The sequence below is a fragment of the Colossoma macropomum genome, unplaced genomic scaffold, assembly GCF_904425465.1.
Source record: "Colossoma macropomum unplaced genomic scaffold, Colossoma_macropomum, whole genome shotgun sequence".
NCBI classification, from domain to species: Eukaryota; Metazoa; Chordata; class Actinopteri; order Characiformes; family Serrasalmidae; genus Colossoma; species Colossoma macropomum.
The window spans coordinates 673,198-696,136 of NW_023495254.1; the positions used below are offsets into that span (position 1 = coordinate 673,198).

Consider the following 22,939-nt stretch of genomic DNA (forward strand, 5'->3'; position numbering starts at 1 on the left):
ACATCGCACCATTTGTACATTTATATAGCATACAATCACATTACTGTAGAATTAAGATTACCTTTCACTGCCAAGGAACCCAAAACATGGAAAACAGCCCCAGACCTATGCATTCAGGGATGTACTGTTTTCCCGCATCCACCAAACCCAGATTCACCTACCAGACTGCCAGCTGGTGAAGCATGATTCCTCACTGAAGAGAGCACATTTCCACTGTCAAAAATGTTCTCTGCTGCTTCTTTGTATTTTGACGTCTCTAGGTTTGACCATCGCCTGTTCATTGACTGAGTTTTGCCAAAGCCCTGAACAATAAAGCCTATTTTTTCCGGTTTTTTTTTTTACCATGACCGCCTGACTGGTTTGGTTTATTTACAGAATACCTCGCCATCAATGCAGATGGTGGACCATGAGGTTTTCTAGAAGGCTATCGCTGATCAAGGTCACTTGCTTGGACAACACCAGCACGTTTTAGCAAACGTTACTCAGTCTCTGGAGACTCTTATGCAACAAAAGGTGGAACAACAATCCCAACTAGTTCATTTGGTTGCCAGTGTGAAAGAGTTAACAGCCCAACTGCAAGCTTTTGGTATGTCTACAAAGAGTGAGAAAGCTGCTAATATCCCCACATCTGTGGAGTTAACAAGCTCAGTTCCCTCTGAGCTTTGATCTATTATACTTACCATTGTCAACAGATTCTCACAAAGCGTAAGATTAATTCCTTTTCCTTTACTGCCTACTGCTTTCCAAACTGCCGAGACCTCAGTAAATCAAGTCTTTTGTTATTTTGGTACCCCCGTAGATATTTTATCTGACAGGAAGTCCGCAATTCACTTCTCAAGTATGATCAGCCTTCTTTGAACATACTGGGGTTTCGATTAGTCTGACGTCGAGTACCACCCACAATGTAACGGACGGTGCAAGTGTGTTAATCAAGAATTGGGCAAATTTCTTAGAATATTGTGTCACAACAACCGAAACGACCGGCCACTTTACTTAGTATAAGCAGGAATTACACAGAATTCCATGTTTCTCTGCTCAAACCTGTTGTCCCAGGTCCACTGGACAAAGCTTCACCCGCTAACCCACTGACGGGACACAAGTTTATATTGTTTGCCAGCTGCTGGACTCCAGGAAAAGAGAGATGTTATATTAAGAAATGTTATATTAAGCTATATTATACTAAGCTACTTTATTATAAGACATACTGCAGTAGGCCATATTACAATAGGTTATATTAAAGTTAGCTATATTATAGTAGCCTACACTTTTAAAAAAGGGGGTTCTTCAAGGGTTCTTTGTGAAAGAAAATGGTTCTATATAAAACCATGAACACTCAAAAGAAAGTTTTGCATGTTTAAAGGGTTCTGGGCATCATGAAATGGTTCCTTTGATTGGAAAATGTGCTGTAGAGGGTTCTATATAGAACCTTTTTGAAAAGCTTTCTATATAGCACCAGAAAGGGTCTTTCTTTTGTTATGTTGTCAAGCTTGTAATAAGAAAAGCACCCTTTTTGGTGCTATATAGAAACTTTTATTAAAAAGGTTCTACGTAGAACCATCTACAGCACATTCTCCATCAATCTGAAGAACGCTTTCACGATGCAAAGAACCCTTTAGTCATGCGAAAGGTTCTTTGACTGTGCATATTTCTATATAGGACCATGTTATTTACTACAGAACCCTTGAAGAACCATCTTTTTTGAGAGTGTGTATGTTATGACAGGCTGTTCTATATTAATCCCTAGATGGAGAAGTCTTGTACACGTTTGCTTGTTCACTAGGGTTTCTATGAGTGTGTGTGGTCATGGTTTGTTTGAATGCAAGAAAAGCAGCTGCTGACTTGTTTGTGCTCTACTTGTTATGTGTGATGATTCACACTTTGTACAAAGCTGTGCATTTCCCAACAGGCCACTGCAGCTAATGCATTGTGGTTTGTCTTAGAGGCGAACCCCCCTTTCCTGCAGGTTTAAGGTTTGCCTTATCCGTCATTGCTGGATGCTCAGAACAACCTCGTTTGCTCTTCCAATGTAAATACGAAAGACTTAATTATTGCTGTCGTCGTGACAAAACCTCGTATCTCCATTTTTGTCATTTTTCAGTTTTTGACATAATTTGAAATGAATGCCTGTTGCCCTTTACATTGTGTACAAATTTCGTGATGAATGGACCAAAAGAAATGACCCAAAATGACGTGTGAAAAACTCTGGTTCCGTTGACTTACATTAAAAGTAAAGTATGTTTTTTTTCTTCTCCTGTAAAGTATCCATTTTGGAGATATGAGGTTTTGTCCCGACAGCAGCGATATGTAAACATATATCGTTGCTGTCGGAACAAAACCTCTTATCTTTGTTTTTGATGTTTTTTACTTTTTAACATAATTTAAAAACACCAGCTGACCTTTATGTTTTCAGAAAAATTCATGATGAATGAAACAATTGAAATGCTCCACAATGACTTGGGAAGAAGAAATTACTATTTTGGAGATACAACGTTTTGTTCTGACTGCGATGACATTTTACTCTATAAAGTAAATGCTGTATAATGTGTATAGTGCTGTAAATAGGTACTTTTAAAATCTCGCAATTTTCCGTTGACAAAGAAAAAGACAGTGAAAATATTTCTGGCTTAAAATGTTTACAAATAAACATGATTATACTAAATAATAATGAACTAAAAATTACAATGTATTTTTTTCAGTCTTCAGAAATCATAAGGTCTTCTCTGAATGCATAGAGAGCCTTGATGGTTCTCCATTAGCTTATATATTCTTAAATACCAATTTCTAAATTGATGTTTTTTCAGTAAATGGTGGCTTCCAGTAAGTTTAGTCACAATTTTATTACATCTTTCCTTCTTATTCACAAACTGACCAGTCACCATTATATACATATAAACAACAGTACTTTTAATGGAAATGGTTTTCAGAGACCATTACATTGTTTTTCATTACATTGTTTTTCATCAAAAAAATCAGTTTATGTAAGTAATCACAAGGTAAAGCAACACAAATTTTATAATTAATGAAATGATTAAATGATTTATGATTTAGGTACATGAATGAATTCTAAATTCCAGAAAAAAAAATAATATATATATATATATATATATATATATATATATATATATATATATATATATATATATATATATATATATATATATATACACACACACACACATATACACAAACACACCATGCACACACACACATATGTATATATACACATATGTTAATGAGCAGATATTCCTTTCACTATTTACAATTCCATTACAACTGGCCTACAGAATAATTTCTTTCGAAATTGTTCAAATAAATATTTATATAAATAAATAAACTGTAATTTTCCATTATTTAGTCTGTTGGTTCTGTATGTTGTTTGAACAATAACACCAAACCAGTAGGTGGCAGTCAAGCATTATGGTTCACAAAGGTTTCCAACAGCACCATAACCCAAATGCACAAGCTTATTGCTTAACGTGTTAAAGGGTACAATGTTGTTGCATTAACACGCCAAATATTTAGGCGCTAACACAAAATTATGTTCACGTATTAACACAGGGATTCCCACTGTTTTGCTTACAAAGGCCTGTGATATGTATCTAACCTTACTGTTAAAAATATTCCTGCAAAATTTTAATTACACATGTAAAAAAATATTTTTACATACAACTAAATCTTTTTTATACATGTTCAAGTTATATCTGCATAAAATATTTATATAGCTACAAAACGTTATTATATATTCACTATTTTTTTCACAAGTTCACAAATTCAGATATGTGCATGCCAATTTTTTCACATGTGCACAACAGGTGAAACACAACTGCAGGCTTTGCAATTATTTGTGAACATTATTTCATCATATCACAAGCTCAAAACATGAATCACCCTTTTTTGATTCCATAAAAGCAGCTGCTTCTGTGTAATGCAGTGCAGTTCACTGTTTTATATTCATATTTTCACATATTTGCACAGGTTTCATGAGCCACATCATCATCATCATGAGCATGTTGATTAAAATATATCAAGATGAAAATTAGAAAGAAATAAAAAAATAGCACCAAAACAGGTTATTTTCATAGTATAAATCTACTGTACTACATCAGTATGGGAATTTGTTAGTGGGGAAAGGTATGGTACCATGTACAGTACACATGTATAAGAAAAGTAGTGTGATGATATGTTAAATATGTTGTTCTACGTCATTATAAGAAGAAATAAAGAAGTATGTTCTAACGTTCATTAATGAATATGTATTTAATTGTCGTACATTCTGTCTGTGTTTGTGACATTATTTTAACCAGCTATATCTGCATACAGCTATACATTCTGTCTTCTTTGGTAGCTAGTTTGCTGCTAACTTTGAAAATTAGAATGGATATTAATTTGCTAGCTGGCTAACTAACATCAGGAAAAGAATGAAAGATGAAAGTTAGCTAACTTTAGTATTGAATTACTTAAGGTCAATGGTTGAGAACTAACTGTAGGCTCACTCTGTTCACCGCTAGGCTCCCAGAAGCGTACTACAATAACACCCAACACTGGCCATAGCTAGCCTCACCCTTACCTAACACCACTTTTCACATAAAAGTCTGTGCACCAGAACCGAGTATAACATCATAGAACGCAAGCATGCTCTGACCTCATATATATATTTATATATTTCAAATATTAATATTAAAATAATTATTATTTTTATTCAAATTTCTTTTTTTTTTTTCTCAAGTGCTGTTATTCAGTTGTTGGGACAGTCAGTCATTCACAGTGGTTTGATGTGAAATGGTTCATTGTCTAGAAACTTACAGACTCCTTTCTTTGCAATGGTGGTGACAGGAGACGCAATTTTGTTGAACACAATTATGGCCATTTTGTTTGCTACGCAAAAGCACCAGTGAATCTACATGTGTTTGAGGTTTTCTATGTAATGATGATGGTGAAACAGTGACAAATCTGAAAAAAGAAGTTTTCTTTGGGGTCTATTTTGCTGCACAGCACTGTATACATGTATCATTTGAAAAACTCAGAAGTATGAATACGTCAAGACCATGTGCACCAAATTGCTGTAATTCTGCTACATATTACAGTTTATCATGCAATATATTAAAAATGCACAGGCCTGCATTATTTTGATGAAATTATTTGTTTTTTTGTGATCATGATTCATCCAACTCCCCACAAAATCCTATACATCTATGATCAGTCAGGATGCTCAGAACCACAATTAATAAATTTAATGACTGGTTAGAAAGATGAGTTGCTAATTGCAGCCTTCTGAAATATCAGTATTGCAGTGGCCCAGAGGTGTGTAGTAACAAACTCCATTTGCCCAGTTCCATGTACTTCAGTGAAGTTTTTTCACATATTAAAATATTTTTTTATTTCTGCAAATATGTGATAAAGTGTCCTCAAAACCATTTAGTCATTAACATTTCATTCCTAATTTCTTACTATGGGTTTAATTTCATTCTGTTGTGTTGGTTCAGCTCCTGAACAACTTTACTGCTACTCACTCCTCTCATTTTAGAGATTTAGTATATTATCTTAGACCAAAAGTGTCCAAAAAGAGAAGAAAAACTTCAGTGTCTGTACAGATAGATGCTGGATGTACTTGGAAGTTCCACCGTCATTCTGTAAATTTCTCAGTCATTCAGTAGATTTTTTGAGCTGCTACTTTTGTACTTATGCTGAAGTTGTTTTTTTTCGGAAAGGTGCTTTTACTTTTACTGAAAATTATACTTAAAATAATTGTCAAAGATAATTATTCTAAAATGTATTAGAAAAAAAAAACGTTGGTGCAGAATCCAGGGCTGGTTGGCTCTGGTGCTGAGCTCGCTTTAAGTGAGTTTAGTGAGTTGCTGTAGCCTGTACACAGCTAATTTTACCGTGGTAAGAAGATTATTAAGAGTTCAAATGTTAGTGTTGATAAGCTGTGACCACAGTGTAAGATGCAGTTCTGCCCTCTGATGTAGTTCAGTCATGGTACCTTAATATGAGAATGTATAATTGAGAGAATTTGCATAACAAAAATCTTTCAAGACTTTCTCGACCATTAAAGGGTCAGATTAGCCCCTTTGCATACGATGGGCGTGCATATCTTCATATACTGAGTTATGAGCCTTGGAACCATCCGTCTCTTCAACTCGCACACAGGGCCTTTACCTACACACAGAAACAAAAGTAGCCTTTTAAGCTGACTCAGCAATTTGACATTTTTGTTCACCTCTAAGGCTGGGCCCACACTACATGACTCTTTGCCCAATTTTAAGCCCGATTTGCCCCTTGCAACAAAGGGGGGTAGTGTGAGAGGAGAAACGAGTGAATTTTCAGCCCTCCAATCGAACACTGAAGTGATCGTAGGTCCTCCGATATTATCAAGCACGTTTGATATTTACAGCTCAAAACCATCACGAGTGCTGTAGTGTGAGAAGGTCAGAGATTTACCCAATGAGTGATTCAAATAACAGCCAATCAGAGAGCTAGAAGAGCAGAGAAACAGGCGAAGAGACGAGCATGACCAGCACAGAGACAGAGGAGCAGCGTGTAAAACACAGGCAGATAAGAGTCGTTATCATGTTTATAATGTGTGGATCCAGATGCCAAAGCACTGTCTTTACAATTTCAGCTCAGCTGCCAGTTTGTAGTGAAATATTTCTCCAGCTCTCACTGTATCAGCTCTTCTCAACCCCATATTAATCCCCAGTTTGCCCCCCCCGGTTCCCAGGTCTAGTCCAGGAAGGTTTATTTGTGTTGTGTGGTTTCTGAGGGGATCTGGGAGTTTGAGTTCTTATTCATAGCCCAAACTTGTTTTGTGTGTTATTCTCTCTCTTTGCCTTGTGGTTTAGTGTGAGCGTCCTCACGATGAAAAGACAAGAAATTCTGTGGCAAACGGACCTTAAGTTTGTGATGCTCTCCGTTTTAGAAACCTGTTAAGATTTTAAAAGTCGTGTAGTGTAGGCCCAGCCTAAGACAGACCACAAAGTGCACAAGCTGCAGTGGCCTGTAGTGGCCTATTACACTATAGCCCACTATAATATCGCTTACTGTAAAATAGCCTGTTATAATACGGCCTGCTATAATATAGTTTACCATAATATTGCCTCAGTATACTATAATATAACATACTTTTACAGAACTGTCACTATTGGAACAAAGCCTTGTGTCTTCACGGCAGACGGGAAAAACGTAAATTTCAATACAAGTTAATATAACAATTTTATTCTAAATGATTTTAGACCACTTTGATGGGTCCGATCATAACGAAATTTTGACACAGTGTAAAAGTGGCAGCTGGCGTTTTCAAATAATGTTAAAAAATGAAAATTGAAAATGAAGATATAAGGTTTTGTTCCGACAGTACTATTATAATACAGTATACCATAATACAGCCTTTTATAATGTAGACTGCTATAACATAGCCTACTACAGTGAACCTAATTATAATATAACCTACTATAATATAGCCTGTTATAACAGCCTAAAGTAATATAGCTTACTATAATATATCCTATTATACTACAGCCTACTATAATTAATCCTACTATAATATAGCATATCATAATATAGCTTAAAGTAATATATCCTATTATAATGTAGTCTACTATAATATATCCCATTATAATATAGCCCACTAAAATATAGCCTATTAAAATAAAGCCTACTATAATCTGTCTATCTATAAATCTAGATCATTTGTAATGTGATCTTTATGAAATCCTTTCAACTATCCAATAAAGGCCTTAAAAAAGTTTTTCATGTGCATTTGGCAATGGTTACATTTAAAACCACATCTCAAAGGACAATTCAAATGCTTAAATGGTTCTCTGCATGGTTAAACGGTTCTTGTCTATTATGTAGAGCCAGTTGCATTTGGTCCTTTAAAGTCTGTAGGCTTGTAAGAGTTTTGCTATTGTTGAATGTTTTGCTGTTAAGTCATACAACCTTTTCTAGGTCCTACATAGGACCCACTTTTACTAAAAGTGTGTAACAAAACATGTTGACAGACCGCCCCCTATGCCTAGCCCACCCTACAGGATATTAAGGCAAATTTTAACGCCAATTCGCCCCATCCTGATAATATGAAAATGCATCCCGATCTCAGGCAAGTCTTAAATGATTATCTTCCTAGATTATCCTCTGATGTGGAGTCATAAATATTGAAATATGTTCAGCATCCTGTAGTGAGGATGGAACAGTGACTGTCATGTGTTGTGCTGATATCAAAAAGGCTGATAACCAGTCAGAGCCCAGCCGAATGGAAAGTTGAGCTGAATGAAGAAAATTCATTTTATCTTAATTGACATTGTAAAGAACAAAATAAATATTGTTTTGTTTCACTTTTATGCTGCCAAATTCATACAACCAGCACTTTAATCAGCGCCTTGCTGTCATCTACCATGTTTGTTTTGATCTAAATTTGCACACAAGAATTCTGGCGAGGCTGAGATAGAAAAGTAAAATAAAAGATAATCAGAAAACAAAAGACACTTCCTCTGTAATTATGAGGGGAAGATCAGTTTTATGTTTCACCTGTTTGTTCTTTGTAGAACAAACACCTTTTGTTTGGCTTGGAGCCGTTTCTTGTTTAAGCCTTCTTTTTGTCTTGTAAGTAGTTTTGGGGCAATTTATTCTTTTTTAGCCCTCTTTTTCTTCTTTCTGTTGTTTTGGGGCAATTTCTTTTTTCAACACTTCTTTTCTTTTTTTTTCTTTTCTTTTCTTGAACAACACTGAGTGCAATACCGGTCACCCCTCCACAAAGGTGTGACAAAGGGCTGCTGTTTGCCACGGCCTTAAGTAGACCAGACCACAGGTGTGCCAGGTTGGCCCTAATCAGCCTGAGGGCTTCTGAGAATTGGAGTACCCTGAACTGGTGGCGCCTCGCCGCCATCGCCCTCTGCTGGCAGCCAGCAGCACAGACTGGATCTGGTTCTCAGATAAGTCCTCAGGGACAGTCCACATTTTTGCACTATTCCTATGTGTTGCGAGTTTGGATGTAGCAAAAATGTGGATCGTCTGTGTCTCCCTGAGGATCAGTGCCATAACAGAACCACTTTTAGTTCCCTAAATAACCTTTCAATGGATGGATCTTAAAGAATCTTTTACAGAAATAAGATGTGTGTTTGATGGACCTTTCTAAGGTTTAGAGAATCTCAACATAATGTAAATGTTCTCTACTATATAAAGCTTTTCCAAGAATTATACACCCAAGCCAGGAACCATTTAGGAACTGTTATTTTTTAAAGCATTTACAGGCCTTTCAGCTCGCAACTTAAACTAATTCTTTATACCTCAACGTTTACGTAGCCTAGATTACTGTCCTCTTTTGTACTGTTCCATCATAAAACTTGACAAAATTGTCACCACTGAAGCAGCTAAATCAATCATCTACATACTGTAGAGTTCATGTGAATGGATTTTTATTCAGGTGGACGGCCACCTTGAGTAATGTTTACTGTAATGTCTTCAACTATTTTGCAAACTGCCTGTTGCTAAATGCACTCAAAAGGAACCTGGCTAGTTAGATGGTGATCCATACAAATCCATACAAATGGCTACAGGCCAGTGTGAGTACACTGTGCTTACCTTGGGTATTACCCACACCACGGTCACCAACACACACAGTATGACAACAGCGCAGGCCAGGAGTACGGACACCAGCACAAGCATCTCTGGCTTGGCAGACGGTTCTTTAAGAGGAGCTTGGGCAGTCGTCTCATTCACTCCTGTAAAAGCCACACATTTTCAGTTAAGGCCAGAGCAAACTGACCCAACAGTCCACAACATTCTGTTCTTATACTGAATATTATTGGATATAATATTCTAATATTAGAATGTGTAGAAAATGATCTGATAAAGCAAATGAACCCAATATGAAATGGGGGAGAACATTCTAGAACAGAATGGATGAGAGGATGAGACCAGTGCAGATGGGGGAGAACGTTCTAGAACAATATTGTTGTGTTCCAATAAGGAGGCATCTGTCTAAGTAGGCAGCATTTTAAGGCAGCGTTGGCGCGCTCCCTTGATGAAGCCTGTCCCATTCGGAAGTCAGCTGTCTTCAAAGCTGCCTTATTTTGACCAAATCTGAAGGCAGCGTCGTATGCATCCTTCTCGGAGAAGACAATGCTGTTCACCGGCCAGGAGTTCCATCGCTTCAATCGCTAAACGTGGTGACAGAGCGGCCGTTTCTTCCGACCGAGGAGTTTAGAAATGTTATTTCTTGACTTCTGCCTTTACTGTTTTGATTGATTGTCATATTTATGTGACAGATTTAACATATCTGTGTTTGTAGATTACTAGAAATGGTTCCTGTGGTTAAATGTAGGTGGTTTGCTTGTCTAACGTGACCTGGCAGGCTGCGTTTGTTAAGTTAACTTGTCAGGTGAAGCTAATGTTAGTTAGCTTAGCTAGCAGGCTAGCTGTGTAAATAAGCTGGCTCTTCAAAGCTAGAGAAAGCGCAGTTTTAAATACTGGCTGTCCACTGTTTTGTAGCTCTTTTTGTCTGTGAATAGTTTATTGGCTTGATTCTATATTTAGTGAGTTCTTCTGCTTCTGTAACATTAGTCCCTGAGGCCCTGTCTGAGGTGCTGAACGTCTCAAGGCAGCTAACTTTTCCTGCGCATGTGGGGGGAAAACACAGCGAAGCCCAGGCTACAGACTGACTTTGCCACTGAACGATACAGAAATTCTGAAATAAAATGTTTCTCTAAATAAATACACAAATACCACAAATGCATCTTTTTGCCAACGCTGTATTTATTGCTGTGCTTATCACAGTCACATCAGAGAATGAATGTTGACAGCCAAAAAGGTCAATGTTGATGGCTAAATTTCAGACTAGGATCACATAAATCAGATGAGAATGAATAAAATAAAATGCATATTAGCCAGCTTAGCTGATTGTGTGTGATCCTTTTTTGCTGACTGCATTTTGAACAAAACTGTAATAGTTTTTATCCGTTGTGTTTTAGAAATAAAGCAGGTTCTTTAAGGTGGATGAGGAGAGTAAGGGAATTGAAATGATTCACAATCTAGTAGTCATGATTATCTCTATTTATCTGGGGTGCCAAGTTGAGCACATAACAACAGATACAATAAATTCCCAAAACAGTGTCAATGAAGGGAAAACAGCTGCTGCAGATGCGGAAGCCATCCTTATACACTGAGTTAATCCACTTTTACAGTCGGAGGTGAGCGTAAGCTAATTAGCTAATGAGCTAATGTTCACTGTCTTTCTTTTAATTTGTTTTTTTGTAATTTTTGGGGAGTTTACTCACTTTTTTTGCATTTCTTTAAATGTTACCACTTGAAATAGTGATGAAATAAAAATTCTAAATGAGTTAATATAATCAGATATATTCTTACTGTATACCGTACTGCTGTTTAAAATCAACCTTAAATCATATTGATTTTTGTATTGTTAGTATTATATTGTTTTATATTGTTATAAAATGTAATGACTGATGCTCCGCTCTAACACGTCTGATTTTTGATTATGTTACTGTGCACCAGTGAGTGGGGAAAAATAATATTAGCCAATAATATCACGTTTGACCTCTCCTCCCACTCCCACCTGTCCTCAAAGGGGAAATGCTCAGCTAGGTCAGAGACGCTCCCTGATACCACATTTCTCGTGCAAATACGTCACAGTACAGAAGGAGAATGTCATATGGATTCAGATTCAGTGACACAGATGTTTGCTCACCTTTCACAAACACCAGAGCACCATTCGTCTCCTTTTCTACACGTTTTCCGTCAAAAAAGTTAAACACGCAGGTGTAGACGCCCGTCTCGTTCACTCGTAGACTCCTGATGGTTACTGTTAGCTTCTTGGAGTTGCCGCTCGCGTTGACTCTTCCCTCGTACTCAGGGGTGTATTGCAGTGTTTTACTATTGATGTCATAGTAAAATACTTCATGTTTCTCAGGGTTTCTTAGATGTAGATATAAACCCATTGGGTCAGTGTCCTCTGTGGTGCACACCATGGTCAGATTTTCTCCTTGATTCTTCATCACAGAGCCTGTAGAAAGTACACGACAAAGTTCAGACAGACTGAGAAAGTTCAGAGGCTATAGGAAAAACCAATAGCCTAGAAATAAACCACTAAAAGTACAGAGTTCAGTCAGTAGAGTTGTGTATTCAGGTGTACAGATGGATGATGCAATGATAAACATCTATCAAAGTGATGGGATTTTAAGCATCAGCCAACAGAGTCTGAGAAGATTTTACCTTATCATTCTTCTTTCACATTTTTTTTTGCCTTTCTTTGAATCTTCAGTTGAAATGATAATGACGGAAAATTAAAATCAATTTAAGCTGATATAATCAAGTGGGATATTCAAAAACACATGAAGAGTGCAGCAGACTGCTGAGTCATTTTTATGGTTTTTAGGTTGATATTATATATATATATATATATATATATATATAGTTAAATCAGGTGGCACCGTGGCACAGCAGGTAGAGCTGTTGTCTCACAGCAAGAAGCGCCTAGGTTTCATTCCCCAGCTGTATCTGGGTGCTCCAGTTTTCTCCCACAATCCAAAGACATGCAGTCAGGGCATTTGCCTAGTGTGTATATGTGTGAATGTATATGTCTGTGTGTCTGCCCTGCAGCGGGCTGGCGACCTGTCTAGGATGTTTCCTGCCTTCTGCCTAGTGACCACTGGGATAGACTCCAGCTCCCCCTGTGACCCAGAAGGATAAGCGGTATAGAAAATTTGTGAGTATTTGGCAAATTTGCTTTGATTGAGTCGCATCATCTACACACTTCTTGATGACTTCAGTGACAGATGTTGCATATTCATTCACATCAACCAGAGAGTCAACGGTGGCTGCAGTTTTAAACATGTCCCAATCAGTGCACCAAAAGCAGTCCTATAATACTGACTCCGCCAATTCAGGCCACACAGGCACTGTTCTCACCGTTTTTTTGGTTGGAAAAAAGGCTAATGTTAGTGATAATGCTTGTGAAAGCTGGAATTTGTGTGAAAATATTCAAAATACACAAATAATAGGCCATCTCTCTCTCTCTCTCTCTCTCTCTCTCTCTCTCTCTATATATATATATATATATATATATATATATACATTTCAGATAGCGATCTCAGCCTTATTTAATGTACATTTAAAAATTACAACATTATAAATAAATTAATTCTCCTCTCTCACCATTTATACCTAAGATTTATCCCTATCATGGAACAGTTTGCTGCTAAATGACACCCAAATCTGAACTGACTGTGTGCCCTGGAATCACTTTGAGCCGTCCATTGAGGATAAGGGTTTTGGAGATTGATGACAAGGTTTTTGAAGTTGGCTGATGTTGCAGCAGGGTTTTGGTCTGACGCAGAATGTATGACCTCAACATAAGTACAATATGTAATTTTTTTTACAGCCAGCAGACTTATTTTATCTTAAAACAACTGAAATTCTTAAAGCTATATATATATATATATATATATATATATATATATATATATATATATATATATATATATATATATCAGATCATGCAGACCCTGTCACAGATTCCAAAAATACTTTAATAGGAAAGTTAAACTAGAAAGCTTTAAAAATACTTAAAAATCAATAATAAAATCTGAATAAAATAGAAAGACTACAGCACTGCATTATAAACAGCAGGTGTGTCTAAAATAGAAATATATCAAAAAATGAACTAAAACAAGCTGATGGAGTCTGAATGTTGTTCTCACCTGCTGTTAGAACGGCGCTGTATTGGCTGAACAGAACAGCAGTAAAGCAGAGAGTCACACTCAGAGTCATCATCACGGCTGCATCCGCAAGACTGGTGTCACTTCATGCAGTACGTGCTGAAATAGCAAGGAGAGGAAGTTTTAATCACTTTCACTTTGTACCCGACGGCACTGCTGCTTTTTTATTGCACAGATTTCTTCCTTCTTCCTTTGGTAGGTACATGTCAGATGATTAATTTTTTTCTGTTTTGGGTGCTTCTGAAAATATGAAGCCTGTCTTCTAAGTGTTATTTGAACCGAACATTCAAGCAGTTAGAAATAAAGGTGGAAAGATGAGGCTGTGTTTTCAGTATGATAACGTTGCAGGTGAGCACAAGTAAAGTAAAATTTATGTAATTAAAAATGAAATGGAAGTCTTTTATTACATTTTCAACATACTGTCAGAGCACAGAAAGATCTTCTATACTCTACACACTTCTATATCCTAATATTAGCTCAGCCCATTTGCATTGAAGTCCCTGTGCTTAATAGTAATAATAATGATAAATAATAAGCCTTATGTAATAAGCCTGGAATTTAAAGGGTCAAACTTGTGCATACAGCCTGCTTTAAAGCCTCATTCATGATATAAGACCAGACCATCAATAATGAAGGCAGCGAGTTTGTCACTCACCACTCTAGACTTAAATTAGTCGACTTTACTTAAAAAGAAATCATGCAAACTTAAGTCAAGTTACTGAACAGGTTTGAGTTTAAATAGCTTTATATTTGAGTTACAGTCACTTTCCTATTTTTCAGTGATCCACACTTCTGCAGCAAACATCTTCTGCAGAACAATCCTTGTTCTATTGTTAGTCTCAGTTCCTGTTTGTGTTTCTGCCTGTTTGGGGAGCACAGTTCTGTAGAATATGATTGTATGCTGTAGAATCACCTTTCACTGGAACTACGGAACCCAAACCATGAAAAACAACCCCAGATCATTATCCCTCCCCCACCAAACTTCAGAGTTGCCACTACGTCAAAGAAATTCTGTGGATTTCCATAATTTCTATACCATAAAGCTGTTCTGTAAGCACACCAACATTTTTTTAAAATAAGCTTTGAGCTTGTGTGCCCCACTATTTCGCCCCTCAGCTTTTGTCTCTCCTGGATGTTTCCACTAAACAATAACAGCACTTACAGTTGACCAAGGCAGTTACAGTGGGCAGTAATTTTGTAGACTTTTGGAAAGGTGACATCCTCTGACAGAGGCACACTGACAGGGGAGGTCTTTGCACCGGGCAAAGGTAGGTAGCTGCCTAGGACAGGAGTTAGGTTAAGGAGAGCCTTATCATTGTCCTTTCAACAAAAATCAAACCACCTTGGAAGCTGTTAGTAATTCTTTCCTTTTGTTCCTTTCTGACACCAGGCCATTATGAAAACAGGAAATGCAGCTAGGTGTGGTGTAGCCGAGAGGAAATGTCCAGATATATTTTAAGACTAGTGGCTAGAGCCTTCGACTCAGACAGACAGACACAAAATGATTACCTTATAAAACTGGTGTGCTTGTAGGAGAGCTTACTGTACAGAAAGGAATTCCCCTTTTAAGGAAATTCTCTGGATCCCATTCAGGAGCCACAACATTTTATGTCCATTTTACCATCTTGGCTGTTGATATGTCTCAGTATGTGCTGATGTCCTAGTATAAGCTAAAAAAGACTACTACTAGCCTTTTTGTCTCTAGCTGTGAGAAGTCCCTTTTTGCCATTGTGAGTGTCTGTGACACATTCTCAATAGGCTTTTTAAAGCCATTTTCCACACGGTGAGAACGAAACTCCCCCTATGGCACAGGGGGATGCATCGCAAGAAAAACTGTTCTCTCTGCCTAGATCAAAGTGCGCAAGAGGTTTTGTTGAATGCTGTAGCCTCTGCTGTAATGCCTGCTGTAATGCCTTTTTCTTTGTGGCCTGCCTTTTCCATCACCTCTCTTTACGCAGCAGCTGGTAGAGGGGTGCCCGTACAGTAGAGAAGTCAGGTAAGAACTTACCATAATAATTCACCAACCCCAGAAACAACCTGAGCTATTCCAACATTCTTTGGACTTGGAGCCTCCTTAATTGCACTAACTTACTCTTCAACTGGGGATACACCCTCATCTGAAATGAAGCGACCCAGGTAGGTCACATAGGACCATCCTCCCACATCATCCTTAACACTTTGTTGAGATACTGTAGGTGCTTCTGCTCAGTTTTGCCTATGACTAAATTGTTGTCTAAGCAGACAATAAATATTCTGTAGTAGACAATCCACCGCATGCTGGAAAACCGCTGGGCAGGAAGCCATCCCTTCATGGGGGTGGACATGTACCACATGTTGCCACCAGTGTAGCAAAAAGATTGTCTACCCGTGGTAGAGGGTACACATCAAACTTCGAGGCCTGGTTTATTGTCAATTAACATCTTTCATTATCAGCACGACTGGGGTGAAACGGACGCATGTCCACTTTCATGTTAAACTCCTTCCCATCAACCTCTAGTACTACACAGAATGTGGAACATACTATAGGAACACTCTGCCTTGTGCTCACCCAGCTTTCACTTTGCTTTAACACAGCTCATTTTCTGACTACTCTTAAAACCTCTGCAGTTTTTAGCCATGTGCCCTTTTTTCTGGCACTTGTGACAGTGTCTTTAAAAACCATAATTACTAGCGGAGTGCAGAATAGTGCCCGAAATAAAGATATTTTTTCAGATTGAACACTATTTTAACAATATCAACATTACACATAAAAACCCAGAAGACTTGTGAACCTTACCTAGTCATTTTGGACTCAATCACTAGCAAATAAAATGGCAGAGAGGTAGAAAAGCAAATAAAGAGTACAATAAGAAATGAGGACTCCAGGATCCATGTGAAGGGAACAATCACAAACTAGAGAGCACAGTAAAAATGGGTACAAAACACCAGATAAGAGAGAGGAAATAAGAGGCAGAGAGACCAAAAAACGCTAACCAAAGCCAAGATGGAGGAAGCAAGTGGACTCCAATACCTGCAGGTAAATCCAAGCTAAGAACTGCAGAGAGTAGACAAATGGCAAGACTGTAGACACAGAGTATACATAGGCAGGGCAATGAGATTAGACTATTGGTGGAAATAACCAGGGGTAACCACAGAGACAGTACCTGGGAAACAGTGCTGTCTGGTGGCCAGTCCTGGGACTGCCAGGAGCAGACGTGACCAGCGCTCAGAGAAAAACGAGTTGTGGAGAGATGTACTGGTGTGCTTCACAACATAGTCAGGTCCATAAATATTTGGACATTGGCAAAGTTACTGCTATTTTAGCTGTCTCAAAGATATATTGGAGTGGAAATTAAATAATGGATACGAGTTGCAAGCGCAGACTTTCAGCTAATTTGAGAGTATTTACATCCAAGCAGAGTGAATGATATCGGACGTAAACCATTTTCATACACAGCCCCCCACACCTTTTTTAGGGGCTCAAAAGTAATTCAACAAACTAACGATCATAAATTAAACTGGCATATTTAACAGTCGGATGCAAATCCTTTGCAGTCAATGACTGCCCGAAGTCTAGAACCAACAGACATCACCACTCTTCTGTGGTGATGCTCTGCCAGGCCTCTACTGCAGCCGTCTTAAGTTGTTGCTTGTTCTGGGGGCATTTTACCTTTACTTTTGGGGAGCTGCAGTGCCTCCCACTAACTCTGTATTGCAAACCCGTAATAATCTAACTGAGAGAAGGTCGACTTAAAGGAAGACAGACACTGTTTATGAAATCCCTTTACATTTCTTTTTTCTCTAGTTTCAGTTTCTCTTTTTCTAGTTCTAGTCTTTGTCTCTCAACCTTTAACAGCTCTTCCTGCACCTTCCGAAGGGACGAGACCTCCTGTAAAAGCTGACGCTAGATGTCCTCCATCACTTCGGTCTTTAATCTCTTGGCCTGTGGAAAGTCATAGTCAAGCTGTGAAAGTTGTGTCTCTGACTCCTGTGGCACATTTTAGAGACAGTACCTTTATTAAACAATCAAAAAGTTAATGCAAACAATCTAAATCTGTATTTTAAACTATTCATTACCTCCTAGTTTCTAAACAGTGGATAGAATATATGAAAAATATCTTAATATCACTCCTTTATTCATCATTGTTGCATGTGCAGCTCCTAGGTTCAATAATAATGGAAATGTGGGCGCATACTAAAACTGTTAATGCGAGGTGATGTTGCCTCATACCACACAGGACAGAGGTATGAGGCATACTAGTATCTTCACGGGTCTAAGAAGAGGGCAAAAGTCACATAACAACATTGGTGGCATACCAGTATCTTCACAGGTTTAAGATTGGACGGGTTCTAGAGGACTATAGACAAATGTGTCTATTTAAAAGCCGACATTGAGCCTACGAAGACCTTGAAGGGCCAAGCTTGGGTGATCCCTGTAGACAGACAGACGTCATTGCAAGAAATAATGTTCTGTCAAGTGAAATGATCTTAAATCTAGTCAATATATCTAATATTTCTCAGAGCAGGTACTATTTGGGTGGTGGATCATTCTCAGCACTGCAGTAACACTGACATGGTGGTGGTGGTGTGTTAGTGTGTGTTGTGCTGGTACGAGTGGATCAGACACAGCAGCGCTACTGGAGTTTTAAACACTGTGTCCACTCACTGTCCACTCTATTAGACGCACCTGCGTTATTGGTCCACCTTGTAGATGTAAAGCCAGAAACGATAGCTCATCTCTTGCTGTACAGTATGAGCTATTCATCCTCCAGTCCTTCATCAGTAATCACAGGACGCTGTTGGCTGGATATTTTTGGTTGGTGGACTATTCTCAGTCCAGCAGTGACACTGAGGTGTTCAAAAACTCCAGCAGCACTGCTGTGTCTGATCCACTCAGACCAGCGCAACACACACTAACACACCACCACCACGTCAGTGTTACTGCAGTGCTGAGAATGATCCACCACCCAAATAGTACCTGCTCTGTTAGGGTCCATGGGGGTCCTGACCACTGAAGAACAGGGTAAAAGGGGGCTAACAAAGTATCAGAGAAACAGATGGACTACAGTCTGTAACTGTAGAACTACAAAGTGCACCTATATAGTAAGTGGAGCTGATAAAATGGACAATGAGCGTAGAAACAAGGAGGTGGTCATAATGTTATGCCTGATTAGTGCATTTCTGATTGGTGTATTTCTGAAAGTGTCTATATCATAATGACTGGGATGAGATTTAAATGCCTGGGTGGTCTGTAAAACATCAATGGCTAATGGTGCACAACAGCTTATGAATTTAATTTTTTTGCATTAACCATTGCTATTTACCATCAAGTAGTAAACAAATTTTCACTCATTGCCCCTTTAAGCCAGTGGTTTACCTCCAATACTGGCTCCCCAGTGTCTTCTTGCTTGTGGAGATGACTGGGAAAATGTATTGGAACCTCGCCCGGATCTGTGATAATTGTAAAAAGAAATATACATTATGCATGCAGCCCTGGGGGGGCATAGTGCAGGCTAGGCTTCCCAACTTGGAAACTTGATCCACAGACATATGGGTAGGCTTTTAGGGACGGTTTTAATATGGTTTAAATTTTGCCAGTTTCTTGTTATGGGAAATTGTTCATCTATAAATAGTACATTTCTTTTGGAGTTCCACAAGGTTCCATTTTAGGACTGCTGTAATTGTTCCCCTTAGGAAATGTGATCAGGAAACATGAGATCAATGTTCATAACTATGCTGATGATATGCAGTTCTACTGTATATTGCCATATGATTGTTGCTTTGTGATAAACGTAGACGTTAAGCGTCTATTATCTGTTATTCTGTTTTCATGGCAAATGTCAGAGTAACAGAGCGCTTGCATCCCTGCAAAACAGCTGACCAATACAAGAACACTCTCTGGTGTAATCTGGTCCACTTTAGTCATTGAAGCAGGAAACCAACCAAATCAAATCAAAAACATACAATATCACAAAATCTCAAACTTTGTTGTGGACAAATGAACTGGGAATATGAAAACAGCCTGATGTTGTTCAGAAATGTTAGCTAGCAGAGTTTGATATCTGAGGCTGAACCCAGTAAAGTGCAGGATCCAAACTAACACTGACACCGTTCATCAGTAGGCCTATAGAGACCTTATCGGCCTGACATGAAAGGTAGTGGCCTAGTTGCATTTAGCCAGCTGCGTTTTTTTTTTTTTCTGTAACAAACAGTTTTGCCTCACCAATTTTTGATCTGTGGTTCCATCCTTTCTTTAAGACTTTCAACAGGCTAATAAATTGTTTAATATATTTCCCAGTGAATGCCACAGATATTTGTGCACCTTTATGATGACAAAGCTGAAATGCTGATGCTTAGTAATAAATCTCAGTGATAATTGCAAGAAATCAGGCCATTTTGCATCATATGTATACTTTTTACCATCATATGTGCAAATCTTTTTCCATACATTTCACTTTCTTTAATGATATCATTTTCTAATTCGGTGTGAGTTGATATAATCAAGTAGGTTAATTAAACACACTGTTAAAATTCAATAGTGTAGCAGACTGAGAAGTGAGCATTAACACTGAATCATATTTAAAAATGCTTGCTCACCTTTCACAAACAGCAGAACACCATTCGTCTCTTTTTCTACACGTTTTCCGTCAAAAAAGTTAAACACGCAGGTGTAGACGCCCGTCTCGCTCACTCGTAGACTAGTGATGGTTACTGTTAGCCTCTTGGGGTCGCCACTGATGGAGACTCTTCCATCGTACTCAGGGGTTAACATCAGTGTTTTACTATTGAAGTCATAGTAAAATACTTCATGTTTCTCAGGGCATCTTAGATGTAGATATAAACCAGTTGGGTCAGTGTCCTCTGTGGTGCACACCATGGTCAGATTTTCTCCTTGATTCTTCATCACAGAGCCTGTAGAAAGTACATGATACAGTTCAAAGCGATTGAGGTTGAGGTTTAAAAAAAGAAAAACAAAGTTTAGATGGCAAACCACCAAAACGTACAAAGTTTAGTCAGCAGAAGATGATGCAACAATAAACATCTGTGGGTAGAAGGTCAATGTGGAGGGGGGGAGAAAAAATCCATCGGGAATCTAAACTCTGAACTACGCTGAAAGGAGCTTTTTAAAGCACGGATTCTTCTAAATCCACCTCAGTCAGCTTTACTGCTGATTTAACTGCACTATGACTTCAGAAAATAAGACAGAAGAAGCTTACCTGACTGTTTATATGGCAAAAAATATCCATTTCTATATGTCGATGAAATCGTAAGTTTAAAAGAAAACAAACTAGTAACACTACTGATGGCCAGAGTTCATAAGGCTACATGACACTGTAATGTGTTTCCTTGTTATTTGACATAAACCTATACAGACATTTTTAAAAGCCTATTCTAACAAGCACTAATCAAAATTGACACAAGCAGCCTTCATGACAACTGACACTTGTTGGAATAAACCTTTATAAGTTAATATAGGTTCATGTCACTTGTCATAAAAGGCTTATGAAGGTGTCACGTAGCTGAGTAAGTCTGAATGCTGTTCTCACCTGCTGTCAGAACGGCGCTGTATCGGCTGAACAGAACAGCAGTAAAGCAGAGAGTCACACTCAGAGTCATCATCACGGCTGCGTCCGCAAGACTGGTGTTACTTCATGCAGTGCACTGCTTTAAAATGCTGGAGAGTCACTTTGCGTCACTTTACATGTGACCTACACTGCCACATTTTGGTGTTGGCAAATTGATGTTTATTACTGTTCTGTTTGCTTCTGAAAAGACAAATAAAAGACAAATATGAGGTAAATACAGAAGGTTTTGCACAGAACATTCATGCAGTGAGGATTAATCCAGTAAAAGTGTACTTTCTGTCTTCCTGTGGTTATTTTTAGACTAGCACATTTAGAATATCACTGCTGTCGGAAGAAAACCTCACATCTCCATTTTTGTTGTTTTTTAGTTTTAGACATAATTTGAAAATGCCTCTTGGCCTTTACATCGTGTATAAATTTCATGATAAATGGACCAAAGGAAATGACTGAAAATCATTACGAAAAATGTCTGGTTCCATTGACTCACATTCAAAGTAAAGAAGGTTTTTTCCTTCTCCTATAAAGTTACCATTTTGGAGATAAGAGGCTGCTTTGGATGAATAACACTGTGTTCTGTTCCCCCACTGCAGGCAAATTAACCATGAAGTAAATTAAAAATAAACAAATAAAATCAGAATAATCTAAAAACAGTATTGTGATGGATATGATCAGTAAATGTAGTTGTGATTAGATGGTCACAGCATAGCTTGAGATCAGATTGTCTCTACTGACCGTTCTTGTGTTTCTCATCATACAGCCAGCATTAGATGTTTGACATACAAAATTGCTCTGTAAAGTCAATCTTTGTAGTCTTCTTACTTAAAAACTTCTCGATTAATCATCAAAATAATCTGCAGTAGAACTGATAGTGACCGCCTTACACTGTGTGAATGAGTTACGAACAGTTTCAATGCCTTGATCCTGATTAGGGCTACTGCATCTTACATTACTTTCAACTCCTCCTTTCCTGACACAGCACTGGTATAATAACAATATCCTTTAACTGAGTTGAATTTAAGTTGATAAGTTAGTACATAGTTTTGTTTTAATAATAGATCTTACATAATTTCATTATTTCTGTACAGGACTGTGTAAAAAGTCAAAAACCAGTAATTAATTTATTTAATTTCCAGTCAAAACAACCATTAAGTACAAGTTATTTATTTTTCAGTGTCACTAAAAAGCAGAAAACAACATTATACAGAGGCTTCACAACTACATATACCAACTTTTTCAGTATATAGTGGGTCCACTCTTTGTCTTTATCACAGCTTCCATTCTTTCCAGGAGACTCAGTTTTAGTTTTTTCAAAGAAATCTGCAGGGATATTTTTCACACCTCCAAAGTTCAGTCTTAGAAGTTGGTTGCATTTTCTGCTTCTCACAATCCAAATAACCTCAAACACATTCAGTGATGTTGAGGTCTGGATGTTGATGTGTCCGTCTCCTTTTCTCAGTGAGGTTCTTCTTAACAGCTACTAATCCTTTCAGACCCATAGCACTGAGTCGTCTTCTCACAGTGGAAGGATGGACAGAAACACCTGTGGATGTTTTCAGATCTGAAGCAGCTTGATTTTCTCCTCTCTCTCAGTGAGAGCTTTAAGTGCTGTTTATCTGCTGGGGACAGTGTTGGTGGTCTATCAGG

General features: G+C 38.0%; 1 protein-coding gene across 1 annotated transcript; it reads right to left on the reverse strand.

Moving 5' to 3' along the window:
* Window positions 1-3,152: 3,152 nt before the first annotated feature.
* On the reverse strand, window positions 3,153-21,386 carry LOC118801285 (T-cell antigen CD7-like). Its single transcript, XM_036561524.1, has 7 exons — window positions 21,257-21,386; window positions 20,307-20,621; window positions 19,087-19,160; window positions 13,713-17,652; window positions 11,702-12,016; window positions 9,580-9,719; window positions 3,153-6,159 (listed from the first exon to the last, which is right to left on the reverse strand). Exons 4-7 carry the CDS (start codon window positions 13,783-13,785, stop codon window positions 6,136-6,138), a joined length of 552 nt encoding a protein of 183 aa, XP_036417417.1. The 5' UTR covers window positions 13,786-17,652; window positions 19,087-19,160; window positions 20,307-20,621; window positions 21,257-21,386; the 3' UTR covers window positions 3,153-6,135.
* Window positions 21,387-22,939: the final 1,553 nt, after the last annotated feature.

Bases quoted from the DNA above. Each gene is read 5' to 3' on its own strand.
- LOC118801285 (XM_036561524.1), bottom strand. From the start codon at position 13,785: ATGATGACTCTGAGTGTGACTCTCTGCTTTACTGCTGTTCTGTTCAGC. The intron at 12,017-13,712 runs GTGAGAACAACA...TACTTTCTACAG, and splicing joins CAGCGCCGTTCTAACAGCAG to GCTCTGTGATGAAGAATCAA. The intron at 9,720-11,701 runs GTGAGCAAACAT...TGGCTTTTACAG, and splicing joins TGCTCTGGTGTTTGTGAAAG to GAGTGAATGAGACGACTGCC.